Below are 22,487 nucleotides of genomic sequence, written 5' to 3'. Positions count from 1 at the left end.
CACCATACTTCAATCTATTTGTCATCAACAAAAAGGAGAAGTTCAGTTCTCATGTGTTTAGAGATATAGATTCAAATCATTGCATGAAAAATATAATATCAAATTTTATCATCATGCAATTTGTAAGCTAAAAAATTTAGCAAGTGTTACATCATTGCTTAGAACATTCAAGCTATCAAGTTTTAGATATGCAAATTTTATAATATACAAGCTAGCAAATTTAAAGATATGCAAGTTGGCATATTTGCTTTTCTTTGCGATGTGCAAGATAGCATAATTTTGAATCTTCTTGAGATTTCAAGCTAGCAATTTCTTCTCTTTTGAGAAGTGCGATTATTTTTACTTCCTTTGCAAAAACTTAAGCTAACAAAATGTTACATTATTTTATAACATGCAAGCTAACAATTTGAGATGTTCAAGAAGCAAGTTCTTTCTTCTCTTTTGAGAAGTGCAATTTTTGCTTTCTTCTTGAATTGTGTGAGCTAGTATCTTTTATCTCCTCGTTTGTCATTGTCAAAAAGAAGGGAAGAATACAATTTTATATCTCTTTATCCCTTTATATCAATTTTTAAATCATAACAAAGGTAAGTATCAATCTTATTTATGCATCATTATATTTTTAATTTAAAACATACATAATTTCAAAACCTTACATTTTATTTTTCATGCACGATACCGAAAATAATTCAATCATCATTATGAGCATATCATAAATGATACTAAGACATTAAAAAAATTAATCATTTATCAACATTTTGATAATAAATCAATCATCATGATACTCATAAGCTAGCAAATTTTATATCATTTTAGAGCATCAAAACAATATCATGAGTATTTCATGTATAATTTTATTTCATCGCATTCATCATTTAAAGCATTCATGATACATATCATATGCATCACATATATCATCACAATAAAAAGCATAAGTATTGCATGCATCATTTCAAATCATAAATGTTTCAAATCATGATGGTATTAATTTGTCGAATTGCTTCCTACCGATCATAACTTTTCCCTCTTTTATCATTGTAAACAAGAAAGAATAAGAGTAACAAAATAGTATAAAATATTTCAATAATTTCAAGACATACAAGCCATAAATACAAAGACATCATGTCATGAAAGATAAGACCTCTTGAATTATAAAAGAAATGATTCATTTTATCAAATCTCTTTTTTTTATAAATAGCAAAAATTATAGGTCTACAGAGATCTTGATTAAAAAAAATCTCAAGTAGTAAATCCAAGAAATCAAGATCATGATTTGAATACAAACTCATTCAAATTCAAATCGTCAAATCAAAATTATTTTCAAGAGATTCATAAAAGGATGATCAAATAGATTCATCAAAGTCAATAAGATAGAGAAAAAAAATTTTCAAGAAAAATACTTTTCTCTTTTAGTTGTTTCAATTCATTTGATTAACTTCATTCAAGCATGTCTTTTTTTTAATTTATGCTAAATAAAAACATGCATCAACATCTAGGATCGAAAAATAAATTTCGTCATAAAAACCATTCATCTTGCTTATAACCAAAAAAGCCACTTTTATTACTGTGAAAATCAATAATCCATAAATCGCAAGAATCATCATGCATAATTTCGAAATATAAATTTATTAAGCATGATCTCAAATTATATTATTTCATCAAGCATGATTTCGTATTTTCAATCAAAATTATTTTGTTTGTTTATCATAAAATATACATTTTTCTTTTTAGGTAAATCTAACTTTTCAAACTTAGTTTTTGATACAAAATCCATGCATCATCATTAAGCATGATATCAAACTTTTTAATATTTTTATTAAGACATTAAGCATGGTTTCAATCAAATACACATTATTTCTTCTTGAAAAATATTCATAGGATCATCAGTAGATTTAAATCTAACATTTTATTCTATTAACATAAAACATTCAATTTTTATTATCATTTTTAAAATTACTAGCATGATCATAATTTTTGTATTTTATTTTTAAACATGCAATTTTCAAGAAAAATAATTATTCTAAATAAAAATAAATAAATAAATATATCATGAAAAGTATCAAGCAATTTCAAAATAAATTAGGGGGATTTCGATTACCTTATTGTTGAAAGTAGTTAAGGCGTAGTTTGCCTCCTTGCCTTTGTTCATTTTCTCCTCGTCTTCGGAGGAACTCGATTCATCCCAATTTGTGTTCTTCTTCTTCTTTCGTTCAAAGTAAGTAGTTGCGTTCTTTTTATTCTTTAATTTTTGTTTCATAAACCTTTTAAATTTATTTGTGAGTTCAAGTTCATATTCACCATCACTTGAGCTTATGCTCGAGTGGTCTTCAAATATTCTCAGTTTGAAATCCTTCCTATTCTTTAGAAGGTGGTTCTCAAGTTTTTTACGTGTATTGCACGTCATTTCTTAGGTCATTAAAGACCCTAATAGTTCTTTAATTGGAAAGGTATTCAAATTTTTTGATTCTTGAATTACTGTTACTTTTGAATCCCAATTCTTATTAAGAGAAAGGAAAATCTTGTTTACAAGTTCAAAATCCGAAAAACATTTACTAAGAGCTTTTAAACTATTGATGACATCCGTAAGTGGTGTAGATATCAACAATAGTTTCGCTCGGCTTCATTTGAAACAGCTTAAAATCATGTATTAAAAGATTAATCCTTGAAACTTTTACTCTACTAGTGTCTTCGTGTGTGATTTTGAGAGTGTGTCATATATCGAAAGTCGTTTCACACAAAGAAACCCGATTAAATTTATTTTTATCTAAAGTATAAAATAAGGCATTCATAGCCTTTGCATTTAGAGAAAATGTATTCTTCTCCGAATCATTCTAATTGTTTATTGTAAGAGAAGACATTTAAAATCTGTTTTTGTCTATGTGCCATAAATCGATATTCAATGAAAGCAAGAAAACTCTTATTCGAGTTTTCCAATAAGTGTAGTCTATCCCATTTAAAAAGGGAGGACGAATGAGAGAGTGACTCTCTTGAAAGCCGAAAAGAGTCATTTCTCTTAGGTGTTAAACCAATTGAGAAATTATGAGGCTCTGATATTAATTGTTAGGATCAAGAGGTTGGCACTAAGAGGGGGGGGTGAATTAGTGTAGCGGTAAAATATCATTGGTTTAAAAACTTTCGTATGATAAAAATTGATTTCGACGTAAACCGATTTTGAATGCTTAATAACTTGGAAGCGTATGAAAGCATATTATCTAAATAAAGTAGTTTGCAGTATGTAAATGGCAAGAATAAAATACAAACCAGAGAACACAGTGGTTTTAGAGTGGTTCGGTCAACGTGACCTACATCCACTTTCGGCGAACTCATCCGACGAGATCACCGGCGTCCACTAGAGGCCTTCCTTCAATAGGCGAAGGCCAATCACCTTTTACATCCCTCTTCTCCTTTTACCGGGTTTAGGAGATAACCCTTACAAGCACTCACTCTACTCTCTAAACAGAATTCTAACACTTAAACTAAAGGAGGATTCTCACAAGAGATTTCTACAGTGATTCTTTACTTTTAAACTCTGTGTGCTTATGTGCTTTAACCAGGGATGAGAGGGGTATTTATAGGCTTCAATTTGATTTAAACTTGGAGCCTAAAACTTTCCCATCCCGGGTTCCCCGGGTACGGGCGGTACCACCGCTTGCGTTGGGTGGTATCACTACCTAGTGTCAATCGACACTGACATTGTCCTGGGCGGTACCACCACCCAGGTCTGGCAGTACCATCGCCTCGGGGGCAGTGCTAGGCGGTACCATCGCCCAGACTTGAGGTACCACCACCTGGCACCCTGCTAGTGGCGGTACAACCGCCCAGACTAATGGTACCATCGCCTGACATAGTCTCGAAGACTGTGCTATGACGGTGAGATTTCTCAGGACACTGTTTAGGCTTCTTATTGGGCCCAACACAATTCTTACATGGGCCTAGCTAGCCCCTAATTGGATTGGCCCAAATCCAATCCCAATTACGTGCTAACTACGAAATCCTAAAACATTTGCTAAGCAAAAAAAGGTCCCTATGTCTATTCTTCCGGCGAGCTTCCAGCGAACTCCTGGACTTCACGACGATCTTCTTAGCGAGTTCCGACGAGCTTCTCTGGCAAGCTCCGAGACTTCTCGGCTGGTTCCTCCAGAACTTCCGACGAACGTCCGGACTTCCGACGAACTCTCGAACTCCCAACGTAATCGCGTCCTTGACTCCGAGACTTCATTTTGCTTCATGCCTTGCTATCATAGTTAATCCTGCACATGTAAAAACATACTTCGATCTAGATAATTAATACTAAGCATTAATCAAGTTGTCCGGCATGTCATTGGTCCCTCGACGATTCGTCTGATTTCTTTGGCGCATCGTCCTTTCTTGCAACCTATTGTCCAATCGGCCAGTTGACTCTGCAACTCTGATATCCTTGGCGCAATATCCGCTCTTCTTGGCCCGATGCCTGAATCTATGGCCCGAAGCCTTCTATCGATACGTCGACCGATCCACCAGCCCGACGTCCAATCTTCTGACATGTTCCTCCGGCCCAACATGATTTTTTATGTTTTAATTGTCTCATCCTGATCAAAGCATCCTGCATCACTCAAAACGTAGATTAAAATATAAATACTTATCGATTGGTTTCATCATCAAAATATGAGATTCAACACCATTAATGTTTATGTTCAGTATAGTGCAAATAGTCTCAGATTAAGTTATGTTAATATTTAGTGTAAAATAAAAATATTTATGTTCGATGATTAATATTTGATGAGATGGATATTGTTTTGAGTTTTTATATGTTTTAAGATGTTCAATCATATGTGATCTCATGATATGATTAATATCGTGAAGATATATCGATCTTGATTACTTATTATATTAGATATGTGAAATTTATAGGTGTAAACTCTTCATCGTTTAGAGGGAAGAATGTAATAGTTTTTTATTTTTGAATATCTATTTATAAATATAGATATTAGAAGGATTAAATTGTAAAAAATACAAGGGGTTTTAAGGAACCGGGGTTATCGCTGTGGGGGAGATGGGGAGAACGAGAGGAAAATAAAGGAGGTTGCGGCTATGGTCGTGGGGGAGAAGGGAAGGAAAATAAAGGAGTCTATGGATGTGGGGGTGAAGGGAAGGAAGGGAGGAGAAGGGGAGGAAGAAGAGAAGAGAAGGGAGAGAGTGAAACAGTGGAAAGGGGAGGAGGAGAAGAGAGGAGGCTGTGGCTGTTGTGGGGGAGAAGGAAAGGAAGGAGAAGAAGGAAAGAGAAAAGAGAAGGGGCTGCAACGGTGGGGGAGAAAAGAAGAAAGGAGAAAAAAGAGAAAGAGAATGGAGAAAGGAGAGAAGGAGAACAGAAGAGAAGGGGGCTGTGGCTGTTGGGGAGAAGAGAAGGAAGGAGAAGAATGAAAGAGAGGAAGAGAAGGGAGAGAAGAATAAAGGAAAGAAAAGAGGAAAAGAGGAAGACGGAGAAGGGAGGAAGAAGAAGAGAGGAGGGAAAAAAAAAAAGAGAGAGAAAAGGAGTAAATAGAGGAAAGAGAGAAGACTTAAAGAGGAGGGCTAATGGGATTCAACCATAGACCTCAAGTCATTCCCTCAGTTTTTTATTATAGAGGCTAAAAAACTTCAATCCTAAGAAAACAGAAGATTTATCGTTTTCTAGTATACTTAGATCATTAAAGAATATGATCTTTACTTTACATCTTCATTTTTAACATGATCCTTACTTCACATCTTCATTTTTAAGTTTAATTATAAATTTAATACATTATAAAACAATAATTATATAAATTATTATATTCGTAATTTATTTTAAAAAATATGTCTCGATTGATTTGATCATTTTGTAAGCATAAAATTATATGAATATATGCATATATAATGATTTGTAGTATGGGAGTGTATAAATATTTTAATATATTTGTGTGTGTGCGCGTGTGAGTGTAAAAGTCTGTAAATTTTTTTTATAATATATGTATATTAATATTTTAAATTATTTTGACATAAAATTTTATGTTCTTATAGTGTATATACTATATTGTAGAGTTGTGCTTACTAAGGAAGTCCTAAGATGAGAAGTTTACCATTAAATGTCTTATGTTCATAATTTTAAAATGATATATATATATATATATATATATATGACATAATATATATTCATTAGAATAAATTTATAAAAATTTATACTTAGTGATTACACACTATCGATCCTATTTTATAGGTAGAAATACTAGTACCATACTCAAATGATTAGGTAGGAAAATGAATACATGCAAGCCTATGCCAACAATGACCTATGGACATTTCGTGTATAAAAATTTTGGACATATTAAGTTATGTTGGATGGAATTAATTGGATATGTTCTGTTTGAGTTCATTTGGTTAAATATTTTGAATTATGTATAAGATAAATCTTATCATTTTGTTTAGTAATTAGCATGTTTTAAATTTTATAATTATTTATTTTTTATTATATTTATATCGATAGTAGTAATAAATGATTGAAATATGATATCCTACATCAATCTTACCTATATGATATAAGTAAAACGAAGAATATGATGTTACGTGATTATCATCAATTAATATTATATTATGAGATAAGAATCTGTACCTCATCTTTAGTTAAAACATTATACAATATCTCTTCATTAATTCATTAATAAATACAATAAATCCTTATATTGATGTATAATATAAAAAAAACTAAAATTACATAAAGTGCATCTACAAAAAGTTACATAATGAAAATCTAATTGATATGTCCAAATAATATCAATTATCAATGTTTTAAAATAGTTCAAGATTTTAATTTATATGTCCAAACCACTTGATGGTTTCAATAATAATCAATATATTTCATTATATATATATATATATATATGTATATATATATATGTATATATGTATATATATATATATGTATATATATGTATATATATATATGTATATATATGTATATGTATATATATATACCATATGTTTATTTTAACTTGACACAATATATTTTAAGTTTTTAATGAATAAGACTGATAATAGGAGCACTAAAATAATTTTTCATACGTGTGGGTCTAAAAAAATTAAATTATTATTTTATTTCAATTAATGAAGGATAATTACCTCTAGTGCCAAGCGCTAACCCTCTACAAGTCAATTACAATCTTATGTGCTGTTATTTATCCTTTTATAATCATCTTAAAAATTATTTTATCATAGATATGATTATCATCAATTAATATGATATTGTAACTTAAGAGTCTGTGTTTATTCCTAGGTTAAAATATTATATGACATCTCATCATTAATTTATTAATAAATCCTTATATTAATGCATAATACAAAAAATAATTAAAATCACAAAATGTGCATGTAGAACAAATTACATAATGGAAATCCACGTGATGTGTCCAAATAATATCAATTATCAATATATTTAAAATAACTCAAGACATAAAATAATCCTTTGAATATATATGTCCAAAATCACTTGATGGTTCAATAATAATCAACATATTTCATAACATATTCATACCATAAGTTTGGTTTTATCTTGACATAATATATTTTTAATTTTTAATTAATAAGACCGATAACAAGAGCGCCAAAATAATTTTTCATACATCTGGGTCTATAAAAATTAATACTCAAATTATTATATTATTTTATTTCAATTAACTCATGAAAGATAATTACCTCTCTATAAGGCCAATTGCCTAACCCTCCACAAGTCAATTACAACCATATGTGATGTCATTTATCTTTTTATTTTATCTTAAATTATTTTACTACAGAGATGATTACCATCAATTAATATTATATATGGTTTCAATAATAATCAATATATTTCATAATATATACATACCATAAGTTTGGTTTTATCTCGTCAAAACCAATATATTCATTATATAACAATTAAAATAAAAAAAATGAAGTAATAAGAAGAACCAGAATATCGATTAGAATAAAATTTATGCTCAAATTAAATACAATTGATTCTATCAAAGAAAAATCTCACGTACAATTTATGTTTTGAATAATATGGATAAAGTATAGCTCTGAAACCACTGGTGTTAGCAAAATAATTTATGAATTAAATCTACCGTGAAATATAAAGTTACCTTCTGATTGTTTAACAATAATGGTTTGAAGAAGAACATTGAACTCCTTGAATGATGCACTTAAAATAATGAGTGGATAACCATAAACCTACTATGTATAGACCTTGATGGATAACCATAAGCCTATTATATATAGACTAGACAAGGGATCTTAATTTAATATAATTCATAAAATGTTTAATATATTATTCTTAATACTTTTATTCATGAAATACTCAATGCTTTATCATTATTATTAATATGTAATTGAAAATAGTTCAATTTGACATGTGAATAATTTATTTTATTGGATTCCGTTGACCACTAAAATCTCAACACCCCAAATAATTATTTGACCAGAACTGCTAACGAAACTCTCTTGACGGGCATGTTTGTCGTAAAGATGGTTACTGCATCTTTGTGCAAGAAGAGGATGGTCTTCCTTTTCATTGTTGGTACCGCTTGCTTCCACCGTGAAAAGGGACGAAGGCTAAATAGGAGCATCGATGGCCACTCAAGGCTTTGGAGGAAGATAACTTTCTTACCGTTTGTTCTCTCTTACTTGATGCTCTCGCAAGAGGGCAGGATAGAATATGGAGTTGTCTTCGCCCCCTTTACCTTTTCTTAAAGAGATCTTTCAATACAAATGCATCTACCTTTCGGGAACCACATGACAAATGCGACTTGTCCCTTGACGGAAGGAAGCTCTGTGAGCTGACAAGAGAGGAGGAGGAGGAGCTCATTAGTCCTTACGTTCATCCAGATTTAGAGGAATTAAGTCAAAAACAGCTCGTAAAGATTTAGAAAAAAGGCTAACGATGAGGTGTTCATATATTAAGGATTGGATTCAGGAATCAAAAGTGTGCTATACTACTTACTACGCATCAGCTCATCTAACTCATGTAGTGTGCTATACTACTTGTTCACGAATACGACTAGTTTATTAGTAGAAGAAATAGAGAGGACAAATCCACACAGACTATATAGATATTTATTTGCGAAATTACCCGTGGGGTTCATTATTCTTCTTATGTGTGTGATTCCCATGCAGGGGTGGGGTGGTCCAATGAATGATGATGATATTCCAGCCGATCAACGCAAAAGGACCAAACCCACACAGACTGTGTTATCGAGTGAGGGGGGGGGGGGTGTGTCTCAGGTACGGTCCTGACCGCACATGACATGCAATCGAGTCGTGACAGGTTACGTGGTTTCAAATTTTCTATTCATTCCACATCAAATTTGTGTCACGGGATTTGCCATCACATACATACTCACCAGTTAGTTCATGGGCTTTTGACACTGTGCTTGCCAACTGGCAGTCTGTACTTTTTACAGGCAAAAAAGAAAAGAAAAGAAAAGAAAAGGCGAACTGGCAAAAAATGGAAGTGTTGGTTCACATGCTCACAGGAACCGACTACAATCGAGCAATTCCAATGAATCTTTTTTAGGCTTCCTCTGCGATCGCGAGTAAAATAATGTCAACCGCCAGTCTCTCGCCAACCCTTGGAACTCCGCGACATGATCGTTTCGAGGGACAGACAACCACTGTAAAGATCCTCCTCATCGGGGGTCTCATTTCCTCTGTGGTGCTTCCGGGCACTGCTCTCTGCTTGAACATCTGATTGATACGTGACCGACTCCCGAACAAACCATGATGAAATTTGAATTCAAACACGACCAGATAGGAGCTTGTTATCTTCCGTTGGAAGTCTCCAGAAAAATCTGGCACCCAGATCAGATCACGTCGAGAAGGGGCGAGGAGATCGAAGGGCGTCCGTCCATTTTGGTGTACTCGATCGTCACCCGCAGCCTCCTCTGCTTACTTACGATTCATTCTCATTCTCCCTCCTCACAACTCAACAAGTGGCATCCATCACCGTGCGACGCTCGCTCTCTCTCTCTCCTCGTCGGTGATATCCGCGTCCAACAAAATCCGCAACGGAGTCCTCCAGAAAAGGCCTCAGCATCCCTATTTATTACGAACCCCCGTGACACTGGCGACTTTGACTTCCCTACGACCTCACATTCGCTCGCCGATCCTCCCTCCCTAACTGCACCGACGCCGGCTTTGCCACAATCCCAAGCCAGCCGTCGAGATAGTGAGGCCGGTAAGAGGGGCGAGTCTAATCATCACCTTCCGAATCTTCGCTTTCAAAGAGACCAGTGGAGGAGGGAGGAGGAGGAGGAGGAGGAGGAGGAGGAAGAGAGAGAGGCTGTTGTCCTGTTCGCTAGGGAGATTTATTGTGAATTAGTAGGGGGTGGCGTGGGGACGACAGCTTGTTGGATGCTTCTGCTCTCATCTTTATCTTTTTCCGTTTAGAATCAATCTACTTCTCCGTTTTCAAGCCCATTAGTCGATTTGGTTCTTGGAAGCCAAGGCGTAGGCGTTGGATCCAAATCTCTCGTCTTATTCTTCATTCTTCTCCACTTCGCCATCCGATAACCAAGGGTAGAATCGAAGTGTGATGATGGATAGCCTGCCGTCCGCCCCTGGCAAGTTCAAGATGGACAAGCCCCAGTATCACTATCACCACCACCACCACCCGCGTCAGCTCACCCTCCGGTGGCATCACTACCCGCTCGTCTCCAAGGTCGCAGTCTGGTCTTTCCTCGTCATCGCCCTCCTAGTCGCCTTCTTCTTCCTCTCACCCACCACCCCCAACTCCTCCTCCACCTCTGGGCGTCGCTCCCTCCGTAACGCCGCCCCGTGGGGCGGCCCCGCCTGGGAGAAGTGCGTGCGCTCCTCCGCCCGCGTCCGCCGCTCCGGCGGCATCTCCGTCCTCGTCACTGGCGCCGCCGGCTTCGTGGGTACCCACGTCTCTACCGCGCTCAAGCGCCGCGGCGACGGCGTCCTTGGGCTCGACAACTTCAACGACTACTACGACCCCTCCCTCAAGCGCGCCCGCCAGGCCCTCCTCGACCGCGCGGGTGTCTTCGTCGTCGAGGGCGACGTCAACGACGGCCCTCTCCTCCACAAGCTGTTCGACGTGGTGCCCTTCACCCATGTGATGCACCTGGCCGCGCAGGCCGGCGTCCGTTACGCCATGACCAATCCGTCCTCCTACGTCCACTCCAATGTCGCCGGGCTCGTGTCGGTGCTCGAGGTCGCCAAGTCAGCGGACCCGCAGCCCGCCGTTGTTTGGGCTTCGTCGTCTTCCGTCTACGGCCTCAACTCCCACGTGCCCTTCTCGGAGGTTGACCGCACTGACCGGCCGGCCTCCCTCTACGCCGCCACCAAGAAGGCAGGCGAGGAAATCGCCCATGTCTACAACCACATTTATGGACTCGCCATCACCGGCCTCCGCTTCTTCACTGTCTACGGCCCCTGGGGGCGCCCCGACATGGCCTACTTCTTCTTCACGAGAGACATCCTCCGCAGCAAGCCGATTTCCATCTTTGAAGGCCCAGGTCATGCCACCGTTGCCCGTGATTTTACCTACATTGATGACATCGTGAGCGGTTGTCTTGCGGCTCTCGACAATGCTGGGAAGAGCACCGGTAGCGGCGGCAAGAAGCGGGGGTCTGCGCCGCTCCGCGTCTACAACCTCGGCAATACGTCCCCAGTCCCCGTGTCTCATCTCGTGTCTATCCTGGAGCAACTCTTAAAGGTCAAGGCCGTCCGCAATGTCGTCAAAATGCCACGGAATGGAGATGTACAGTTTACTCATGCCAACATCAGCCTTGCGCAGCGGGAGCTCGGGTATCATCCGACCACCGGTCTGAACACTGGCCTCAAGAAGTTCGTCCGGTGGTACCTTGGGTACTACCCTACTTCCTCGAGTAAAAAGGGATCAAGAGGTGGCAGCAGCAGTGCTCTCTAGCCAGGGAAGGATGTTGGTGGCAGTTGGTGATATTTTCTGCTACTTCCTCAGGTGGATTAAATTGTTCCTTCGTCCAATCCTTATTAATGTTCTTATGATTTTTTTGTTTTCACCCTGTTTTGTCGATTTACCTTCTAATTATTGCTTATTTGCTCTTCTTCTTTACATCTCTGTTTTGTGGTCATCATCGTTAAGAAACGAAGAAGGCATTTAGATATCATTCTGGGAATTGTTTTGCACTGGCATGAACCATTCTTTGTCGTACTTTGTGGTCGTTACTACTAATGAGAAACGAGCTCGCTTGTTCTTTCATTTCTCATGTTTGGTTTTCACTAATGAAAAACAGGTATTTAGATATCATTCTGGTAATGCTTATTAATGTTGGTCAAATCAGTACATATTGATTGGTTTTTACTAATCCAATGAAGGACCGCAACCGAACTAATAAACTTTGAAATATTATCTTTCATGGGCAGGGCACCGAACTAATGAACTCTGAAATAAGCACATGTTCTTGAGTACATGACCTTATAATTATTGCTTACCATCACCTCAAACACTAATTAACTCCATCTTAAACTTAAGCTTTTTTCCCTATTAACAGTAGTAACAAAGTATATCAGATCCAGTAAAATATTATCTTTTGGTAGAAGAAGCAAAGTACATGATTTAAGTTTCTAAGCCACAGTTGATATAGTGAACTGTGTAAATAAGATGCATTAACATTTTAAGTGGTTGTGGCTCTTTTCTTTAGCAGTTTGATTTCTCGACTTTTTTGGATAATTCTTCCTCAAGGTTCCATCTCTTAGTTGATATCAAAATTCCAATGCATGTTTTGCACTTATGTCACAGAGTAGACTTTTCTTCATGATACTATCCTAGCCCTTTAAAAGCAAAGCCCTTTCCACCGATGTGGTAAGGGTGTGGTAAGGGTTTTATCTGTTTTAGAAGCTCCTGTTTAGGCCACTGCTAATGATGGACACAAGAGGATGGATCCAATAGGACTAACATAGGGATTGTGCACGTAGTGATCTATATCTGGAAGGAATAAATGATCAGCCTAGGCAGGAAGGTGTGTTGGCCAACCCCTTTAGATACTGGACAAGTGAACACTATGTGAAGCCTTCTAGGCAAGATGAACTGCAAGGACTTGAATTTGAAGATCATGTTCTGTTCCACCTATGGAGACATCATTAAATAAATTTTTAGGAATATAAAGTTCCTATTTCTTAATTATTATATTTGAAACTCGTCTCTAAATTTAGAGACATGTCCTCATGTTAAAAGCCAAAGTGATTTCATGATATTGGTCTTTCTTCTAGGTCTTAATCTTCACACCATGGCTTTGTTAGTATCACTGTTTCCTGAGGCAATATTTTATCTCTGTTGGGTTGGCCACATAGTAGGAGTTGAACTCCTTGAATGTCCATTTGAGTCAGTCACCCAACCACTTTGCCTTTGTTTACATATCTAAAGGTGCAAGGTTGATTTTCCTTATTTGGAAATTGATTAGCATGAGCATTGCTTTCTTCAAATGGATCCAAGGGAGACAATTGGTGTCACCATTGGACTGCACTTTTTCATCTTTGACACGACTGATATAGGTATTAATTTGCCAAAACTGTTAGCTGAGTCATTTAGAAGTTTGATGGTTTTTGTTTAAAGAGTTGAGCCAACATCCTCATCAGCAGTTTTTTAAGATCTCTGTGTGATTCCTTGAGTGCATTTCCAATAATGAAATACTCAGAATGTGCCAATGTAGAAAATTTACATTATGTAGCAACCATCACCAAATATTACAACTCCCTAAAGTTCGAACTATTCCAAGTACATTCAAATAAATGCTAAATGGAAAACAAAGCCTGATTTGATAATTTAGAGATATTGGTATTGCATGTTTCTGTTGGTTCTTTCACTTTGATGCTTATTATGACTTTGTGTGGCTCTGAAAAGAAACTCGAACAACTCATCTCAATATTGTTAGTACCAGAAACAGAAATATGATTTAAAAAAAAAGCGTCCCATGGAATTATTTTGAGGAATATATGGCTCTAGAAGTATGGATTGCCAGAAGTATAATACTATTTGTATCATACAAGAACTGCAGATGAGAACAAGGAAGCCAAGAGTAAGAAGCTTTAAGGAACATGATGATATTATTCTCAATCTGAAACAAAAGTTCTTTCTGATTGATTCTTATATGTGATTATATTTTCTAATCATTTACATTTTCACTAATCAAGAGTTTTTGAGGGAATCTTGGAAATAGCATAATTAAATACGAATGTTCCTTTTTCAGTTTTAGTTTTTTTTTACAAACTTAAATTGAAATTGTTCTTCAAAATCCAACACAACCTGAACCTAATGTTGAGACTTCCATACGTTCAACTTATTTATTACCTTCTTAGAGAATCATAACAAATTTCTGGCAACTTGATTTAATTTTCAACTTTATTATCTAAAAGCAAGTACTGGTTCCATAGAAAAAAATTGCTAATTTGTTCTAGCCTTATTGGATCAGATGCTTGCAATTCCATAAAAAAGAATTGTTGACTTGTGTTCTTGTCCTTTTTAGGCATAAAATTAAGTTTCCTTGGAAGCATTTGCTTTCTGCACTGTCATTTATTTACTTGAGTATCATTTTTAAGCAGATCGGACTTTCTATATAGAATTCACTTCCTGTTGCGTTTTGTTGGAAGTAGGGCATATGTGAGAATACCTCTCATCCGAAGCCATTGGCTCTTGACATGTGGTGTTTTGTATTTTTATTTTTCCTTTGAATCTTCACATGGATGTCCCAATTTTTTATATATTTTTTTTCCAGAATTCTGGTCTGCTTTTACAATTAGTGACTAGCACTTGTGATTAAAACTGATTGCAAACTATTCCTCTACACCTTATTTTTTTTTTCAAAACATTGGGTCTTTTTAAAAATTCAGGTCTGTTATGATTCCGTGTTGAGGTCATATACGTCAACTTCTGTCCAACTTTCAATATCCTTTTTTGTGTAATTATATTGCATTTGCAGAACTCAAACATATAACAAAATTGATATAATTTGTTCTACTCGGTGATCATGCTATTTATTAATTTTCTTCTCCATGATTCTTATTACATGAAAATGATTTAATCTGTTATGTGTGTGTGTGTGTATATACACACATACACACACACACACATATATGTATGTATATATATGTATGTATATATGTATGTATATATATGTATGTATATATTGTAAACATACTGTGAAGCTTCCACAAATCCTTTTTGAAAGATTTTCAGATAGCACTTTGATGTTCGTCCCAAATGTGATGCTTCAGAGGTCATCTAAAACTTTGACCATAAGGATGTTGACTTTTTTTGCTTCTTTTGACTCATTGCATCTGCATTTTGTTGACCTTTCACTTTTTTTGTGAGAAATTAATGTCCCAAGTATGTCAGTTTGTAAATTCATGTCCCATGTATTTGGATATCAGATCATTCAGTCAGATTCCAAGGCAAGCTATCAGTCAGAATTTTCCACTGTGTCCATCTTTTCTCATACAAGTCTACTTCAATACAAGTCACTTTAAGAGCTTGATAGCTGAATAATTTATGGACCTGGAATGATATCCCTTGGTATCCTGAGTTACTTGTTGATTTCTATAAGAATTGTACAATTTGTGTGGTTAATATTTATGTTGCATATAATAAAATCCTTTGTTGTTTTGGTTTACACAGAAATTGACGTGGTATCTTCGTTTTTATATGGTCATGTCTTTATTTTACTCTCCATATGAGATAAAGAAGCACAGACTTCATGATTACATCCAGAACACTTTGAAGTTTACAAAACTGTCTGTTCATTTACTGAAATTAACATATGTTCACATAACATAAATGTTAATGTCATTTAAATGATTAAGATAAAAAATTGTATCTGTATATTACTGCTATTAGATGACTACAATAAAGCAACAGTAAGCAAATTGAGGATCATATAAGTGAATATTTTATGTATATTTTAAATTATAAAGCCCAATTTATTCTTTCGTACTTTCCTAGGCATCCTCGTCTCTTTTCTGTGTTTATACAACATGGGAACATATGTAAATGATTTTTTATGTTAGAAACAACTTCCTGAAATATTGTTTTCCAATTGGTGAAACCTCTGTTTTTTGTAAAATCGTCTTGCAAAATCCTATTGGCAATAGAAAAGTTCTTGAATTTTGACAGGAAAATCTGTCTGCAGATTTCTGTTGCACAGGACAACTTATTTGCAAGTTTTTAGCATATCAATTTTTGAAAGGATTCTCTTTCACCTAGTTGCTTTTTTTAATTTTGACAATGCATCTTATATTGCAGGCAAAGCAAAGTATGTTTTCTATCCCTTCGTTACTGAATAAAAGTTTAATGATAATGGACTTTATTCCAAGTTTTATACCCAATAAACCAGAACCTAAACAAGAAGGTGAATCCTCTTGTCGAGGACAAAAGGCATTAAGAATCTATCAGTAAGCTTTTGCTAAGTAGACAATGTCTGCAGCGATACGATTTTTTTTTCTACTGTAATAATCTTCTGATGGTGTGTAATGCTTTCATTTATACTTTTGAGGTGATATTAGCAATAAATTGATGACTGAAAACCAAATAGTTTCTCTTAAACTAAATTGATTTTGTTAATCTTCGTCTCATTGATATTCAAAATGATGCATTTCATATAATTAAAATGATATGCATGTAGGATGCTTTTGGTTATAATTAATTATAATTAAAATCATATAATTAAACTAAGTTTTGGTGCTTTACTCAAGGATGCAAATATTTGATGTTAGCGTACAACACCGCTAGGCATTGCAGAAAGAGTTGTCATGAAGATCATACTTGTTTATAAGTTATTTATGCTTTAGCGTCATCTGTATGTTTGCTTGGACCTGATAGTTGAAGCACTGACAGAGCAACAAGACTATATAGTTGTAAATTCAATGCTGAACTTGAAAGAGGGCACATATTCTTTTTTTTTTTTTTTTTTCTTTAGTACACTGGTAAATGTCTCATAAGATTTGCAGCAGTAACAAGCAGTGGATGCCTTTAAGGACCTTATTTATATAGGTGCATTCATGAAACTATTGTCTAAAAGAATATACATATGTCATTATAGGAACTATGCCTAAATTATTGGGAGAACATGTACTAAATAAAAAAGAAATCTTTAAATCAATGTTATCAGTTATTTTTTTCTCCTCCTGTGATTCATCCAAACTCCAATTACTTAGAAATCTTTAAATCAATCTTTAAAGCTAACTGAGCAGTTAGCTTAAATCAGACTGAAGGACTAAAATCCATTCCAATTACTTGCCAGCTTGTAGCATGCCAAAGTGAAACACTGATGTGGTAAGACAATGTCAAAGGATAGATGTATGGAACGGTATTCCTTGAGTTGATGCATGGTGCACGCAACTAAATGTGCAGCAACCTATCTGGATATAGCTTAAATGGTTAATGGCTGTTGGTCTGATCTAATGTTCTTTTCTGGATATATACATTATGCAAGGCTTCCTTTCTCATACTGTTAATATTTGCTCTTTTATGGAGATTTATACCTAGAATACCTTTTCTCCATTGGACACAGCATCAGATTGCTCAATTTTATTGTCTCTTGTCATCTGTTCCTTTAAAATAGTCAAGGCTCTTGCATCAGGTTATGCTACCTAGTTTCCAACCTCCACATGCTTATATAACTTAGCCATTGACATGCTTGTGATTTGCTTGCTGGGAAAATGCATGTTTGTAAGGTTTTTTGTTTAACTGGTACACATTTACAGATTATTTGGTATTAAAGGCAGAGGCTGCAGCATTTGATATATTGTGATGTAGAAGCCATATAGAAGCATGAACCAAAATTAGTAGTCAAGTAGAAATTTATTTTGAAGAGTGGTGAATTTCTAGATTTTGTGTAACAAGTTCAGAAGAGGCCATATACCTAGTTTTTATCCTTGAGCATTACCTATCTATGAAGATAAGATCGAGCTACGGCCTCTGGTGATATGTGATGTCTGATATCATGACTGCAGGGAGAATATGTATCCGTCATGGTCATGAGGCTACATTGATGTGCTACTCTCTGTGCAGATGAACCATCTGTGCCCATGACTGCAGGGAGAATATGTATCCATCATGGTCATGATGCGACATTGATGTGCTACTCTCTGTGCAGATGAACCATCCGTGCCCGTATGGCTTATCCAGTAATGTAAGTAGGTGAGATGGTTGGTGTTTTTATTTTTTATAAAATGTTTTGCTTCGTTTTTTTTTATAGAAATAATAAGTGATGAAGATAAGATCTGATTCCACTGTTGAGACCAAATTGTTAGGACTTGAACTGAGAAGGATTATTCTTTGAGCTTACAAAGAAGAAGACCTTGAGGGGATTTGGCAATTCATTAACAGATTTTGCCTCCACTAACAAGATCGTATTCTAACATATTGTTTCAGGCCTTTGGAAATTGAGAATTTGATTAGTGGACATAAATCATGAGTCAATGATATAGCTGCCAAAAACATCTTGTTTCTTCTTGTTCATCATCTCTCTCATTTATATTGAGGTTGATTTAATGATGAAAAACATCTATAGGGGTGCTTTATTAGTGTTCAACATTTAAGAGACTAAGTGAATATGAAAAAAATCTAGAGAGATTTATAATATTTAGTTTAAGATTTGATATACTAAAAAAGTTAAATGGATATGCATTGTTGAATATAAGTGAAAAAGTTAAATTGGAGGAGATTTTAATAGTCATATGGGACAAACTTATGATGAATGTAAAGAATTTGCATGATAGTTTTGGTTATGGGAAGGGACATGGAGAGACTGTTATAATTTTCGATTTTTTATTAGAGGAGTCATAATTGGAATTAGAAAGATTTTTTTTTCGCTAGAAAATTAGATTAAATTGTATGTAATAATCATAAAGCTATATTTAGTGAAAACCCGACGAATCAACATACGTTAATGATATTGGATATTTGTTTTAGAAATTAGAAAGAAAAAAGTATAAAAAAATTAAGTATAAGATGGTGAAATTTTAAAAATAACAATGTAAGGATTTTAAATTATATGATGGAAAGAAAGATTTTAAAGTATATATATATATATATATATATATATATATATATATATATAAAGTTAAGAAAAAAAAGTATAAGAATTTAGGTAATATTAGATATATTAAAAGTGAATATAAAAAATTCTTATTAATGATAATGAAATTAAGAAAAGATAAAGAAGTGAAAGAGGATAAATAATAGTGGTGTATTTAATAATTATAAATTTATTTATAAAATTAGAGCAAAAGATGTTTTAAAAAATGAAAAAAAAAACCTAAAAGTATGAGACTTATGATATTCCTATTGAGGTTTTAAAAAAATTAAGAGATCAATAAACAGTTTGATTAACTGATTCATTTAATAAAATTTTAAGATTTAGAAAGATAGACGTCTAATGAATGAAGAGTTTTTCAATATCATTTTATAAAAGTAAGGGTGAGATATAAATTTATTTTAATTAAAAAAATTAAATTCATGAGTTATACTGAAATTTTTGAAAAAAATATTGAAAGTAGAATAAGATTTGGAATAAATATCTCTAAAAATTAATTTAGTCTTATGCATAAAAGATAGAAGTTATTTATTTATTAAAATAATTAATAAAAAATACAGATAGAAAAGTAAATAATTATATACGATTTTTATTGAGTTAGAGAAGGCTTAAAAAAAGTTTTTAACTATATGTATAATAGTACAACAGTTTGTCTTCTCTTTTAGTATATGAGTATGCCAAGTTAAAATGATAAGGAGAGAGCTTATTTATAAAGTAAAAATATAAATGTAGCTCTCTTACACAAACATAGTGCTTTTCTTAATATCTTACTAACAATATGATTCACCTGATTGCTCCTCTTACCAATTCTCTGTATTGCGATCAGGGAAGTGTGGAATCACGTTACGATACAATCTAATTAGCTAATCGAGTCCACCTAATCTCTTATATTTGTTCCCAATTAATAATTGTGCCAACGTGGCTCGTTCATGCACAAACATGGTGCTTTCCTTAATATCTCATTGACTATGTGATTCACGTGATTGCTCCTCGTACCAATTCCGTGTTGCGATAGGAAACTCTGGAATCGCGTTATTGCAACATCTACTTAGGTAATCGAGTCCACCTAACTTGTGATTGGATATGAATGCGGGCTATCTCAGCACAACTCTGGTAGGGCCGAAGATTTGGCCACCTGAGAGTATAATTAAATTTCCTACATCTTTTCGCCTAGTGGCGGCTAACAGACTTCGGAGACCAAGACGCTGTCCTTGTATGTCTCACCTTTATCCCCTCCACCTTCGTCTTGGTGGTTCCCTTCTCTGCAGTCGTGATGGAGTCCTCTCTGTGGCTGCTTCTTTCTCTCGGTGTCTCCGTCCTTTTTCTTCTTCTTCTTCTTTCTAGAGCCACAAAGAGGTCATCGAAGTCCGGCGGTCACCAGCTTCCACCTGGGCCGACTCCAATTCCAGTTGTCGGCAACCTGTTCGAGCTCGGCGACAAACCCCACCGTTCCCTCGCCCGCCTCGCCAAGCTCTATTCCCCAGTCATGACCCTCCGCCTCGGTCAAGTGACCACCGTGTTCGTCTCCTCCCCGGAAATGGCAGGAGAAATCCTGCAGAAGAACGATGCAGTGTTCTCCAGTCGCTGGATCCCAGAAGCTGTTCGCGTGTTGGCCCACAGCGAGGCCTCCATGGTGTGGCTTCCGCCGTGCCAACGATGGCGGAACCTACGTAGAATCTGTAAAACCCAGCTCTTTACTGCACAAAGACTCGACAGCTACCAGTCCCTTCGGCGCGAAAAGGTACAGGAACTGATGCAGTACATCTCTGACAGCACGTCCAAGGGCTTGTTGGTTCACGTCGGGCGCGTGGCGTTCAGCACCACGCTGAATTTAATTTCTCGCACCGTCTTCTCCGTGGATCTCGTCGATCTCTACGCGGAGTCCGCGCAAGAATTCAAGCAAGTGGTGGAGGGGATCACGGAGGAAGCTGGGCGGGCGAACCTGTCCGATTACTTCCCACTGCTCGCAAAGCTCGACCCGCAGGGCATTCGTCGCCGTTCCACCAAATACTTCAAGAGGCTGCATGACATCTTCGATGAGCAAATAGATCGGCGGCTACACAGGGAACGAGATGGAACCACCGCCCGCAATGATTTCCTGGATGAGCTCCTCGAACACCAAGTGCAGGGAGACGGCACCAAGTTCGATCGACAAGCACTGAAATCTTTATTTTCGGTGAGGATACATTCTCGAACGAGTAACGGTGATGGGGCAAACTGTATTCCTACGACATCTAAACCACGAAATGGCTTTGATTTGGCAGGACATATTTGTGGCGGGGAGCGACACGAGCTCGAGAACCGTGGAATGGGCTATGGCGGAGCTGCTTCGTAATCCCCGGACCATGGCGAAAGTGCGTGAGGAGATCGGCCGAGTTATCGGCTTCGCAAGAGCAGTGGAGGAAGCGGACATCGGTTCACTCCCCTACCTGCAAGCCACGGTCAAGGAGACGCTGCGTCTGCACCCACCGGTGCCACTTCTGCTGCCTCGCTTAGCAGAAGCCACCGTGGAGCTGCACGGCTACGAGATACCGGAGGGCACGCGGGTACTCATCAACGTCTGGGCGATCGGGCGAGACAGCAGCACGTGGACGGAGCCGGAGGAGTTCTTGCCGGAGAGGTTCTTGAACAGGGAGGTGGACTTCAGGGGCCGCGACTTGGAGCTCATACCGTTCGGAGCGGGACGGCGGATCTGCCCCGGACTGCCATTGGCGTACCGGATGGTGCACCTCATGCTGGCGTCCATGCTGCAGAGGTTCGAGTGGAGGCTGCCGGAAGGGGTAGAGCCAGGGGATTTGGACATGGAGGAGAAGTTTGGACTCACCTTGATCATGGCTTCTCCGCTCAAAGCTATGGCCGTCCCCACTAAATGCTGTTAGACTAGGATTCATCTTGTCAAGTTAATTTTCCACCGTGAGCTCTGCCAAAGCAAGAAGATGCCGCTTACGAACAAATTTCAAGTTAATTGGCTTTCATGTTCATGTTAGCATTTGCGTCCAAGTTAAAGTTACGATTGGAAATAGGGTTTCCATAAAAGTTGAACCTAGAAGCCACCATTTGTGTTCTCTATCTATTCTACTTGGATCTACAGCTGGATTCATTGATGTTGGATCCACAAAAAGAGGATCACGTTATTGGATAGAACTTTTTAATGTTGGCTTTATATTTTATCCCGGACGTATCCCACTGCAAATCTCATGCATCCACGTCGTCAATAGATCGATCCACTGGAATCTCATGCTTAGTTAAAGATGAAAATAAGATACGATGATTGAAGAGAGATGCCAAATTGAATGCTTGCCCACTTCTGAAAACCCACCCTATTAGCAGAGCTCATCTGAGTGGAACAGACGGCCCCTGAAACACTCATCAAGCAATGTCATCGATCGATAATATGTTCGATAGTTCGCATGACAGTCTTGAGAGTTATGGGAGGAT

The 22,487-nt window shown here is 36.5% G+C and overlaps 2 protein-coding genes across 4 annotated transcripts; both read left to right on the top strand.

Moving 5' to 3' along the window:
* The first annotated feature begins 9,931 nt into the window (after window positions 1-9,931).
* Window positions 9,932-18,108, top strand: LOC135637088 (UDP-glucuronate 4-epimerase 3-like). Of its 3 annotated transcripts, none has more exons than XR_010496153.1 (2): window positions 9,932-11,959; window positions 17,965-18,108. XR_010496153.1 is itself a non-coding variant. In XM_065149474.1 (1 exon), the coding sequence occupies exon 1, from the start codon at window positions 10,553-10,555 to the stop codon at window positions 11,906-11,908; it is 1,356 nt and encodes a 451-aa protein (XP_065005546.1). In that variant the 5' UTR covers window positions 9,933-10,552; the 3' UTR covers window positions 11,909-12,128. The 3 variants fall into 3 exon arrangements, 1 of the variants encoding a protein (XP_065005546.1); XR_010496154.1 differs by lacking the exon at window positions 17,965-18,108 and adding an exon at window positions 15,388-15,524; XM_065149474.1 differs by lacking the exon at window positions 17,965-18,108 and having other exon boundaries at window positions 9,933-12,128.
* A 2,112-nt stretch (window positions 18,109-20,220) lies between these two features.
* Window positions 20,221-22,212, top strand: LOC103981986 (geraniol 8-hydroxylase-like). The gene is made up of 2 exons (XM_065147060.1): window positions 20,221-21,225; window positions 21,314-22,212. Exons 1-2 carry the CDS (start codon window positions 20,323-20,325, stop codon window positions 21,926-21,928), a joined length of 1,518 nt encoding a protein of 505 aa, XP_065003132.1. The 5' UTR covers window positions 20,221-20,322; the 3' UTR covers window positions 21,929-22,212.
* The last annotated feature ends 275 nt before the right edge of the window (window positions 22,213-22,487 follow it).

Source organism: Musa acuminata, chromosome BXJ3-4 (assembly GCF_036884655.1).
Source record: "Musa acuminata AAA Group cultivar baxijiao chromosome BXJ3-4, Cavendish_Baxijiao_AAA, whole genome shotgun sequence".
Taxonomy (NCBI): domain Eukaryota; kingdom Viridiplantae; phylum Streptophyta; class Magnoliopsida; order Zingiberales; family Musaceae; genus Musa; species Musa acuminata.
The sequence above is the reverse complement of the archived record's forward strand: the minus strand, read 5'-3'. Positions and strand labels throughout refer to the sequence as shown.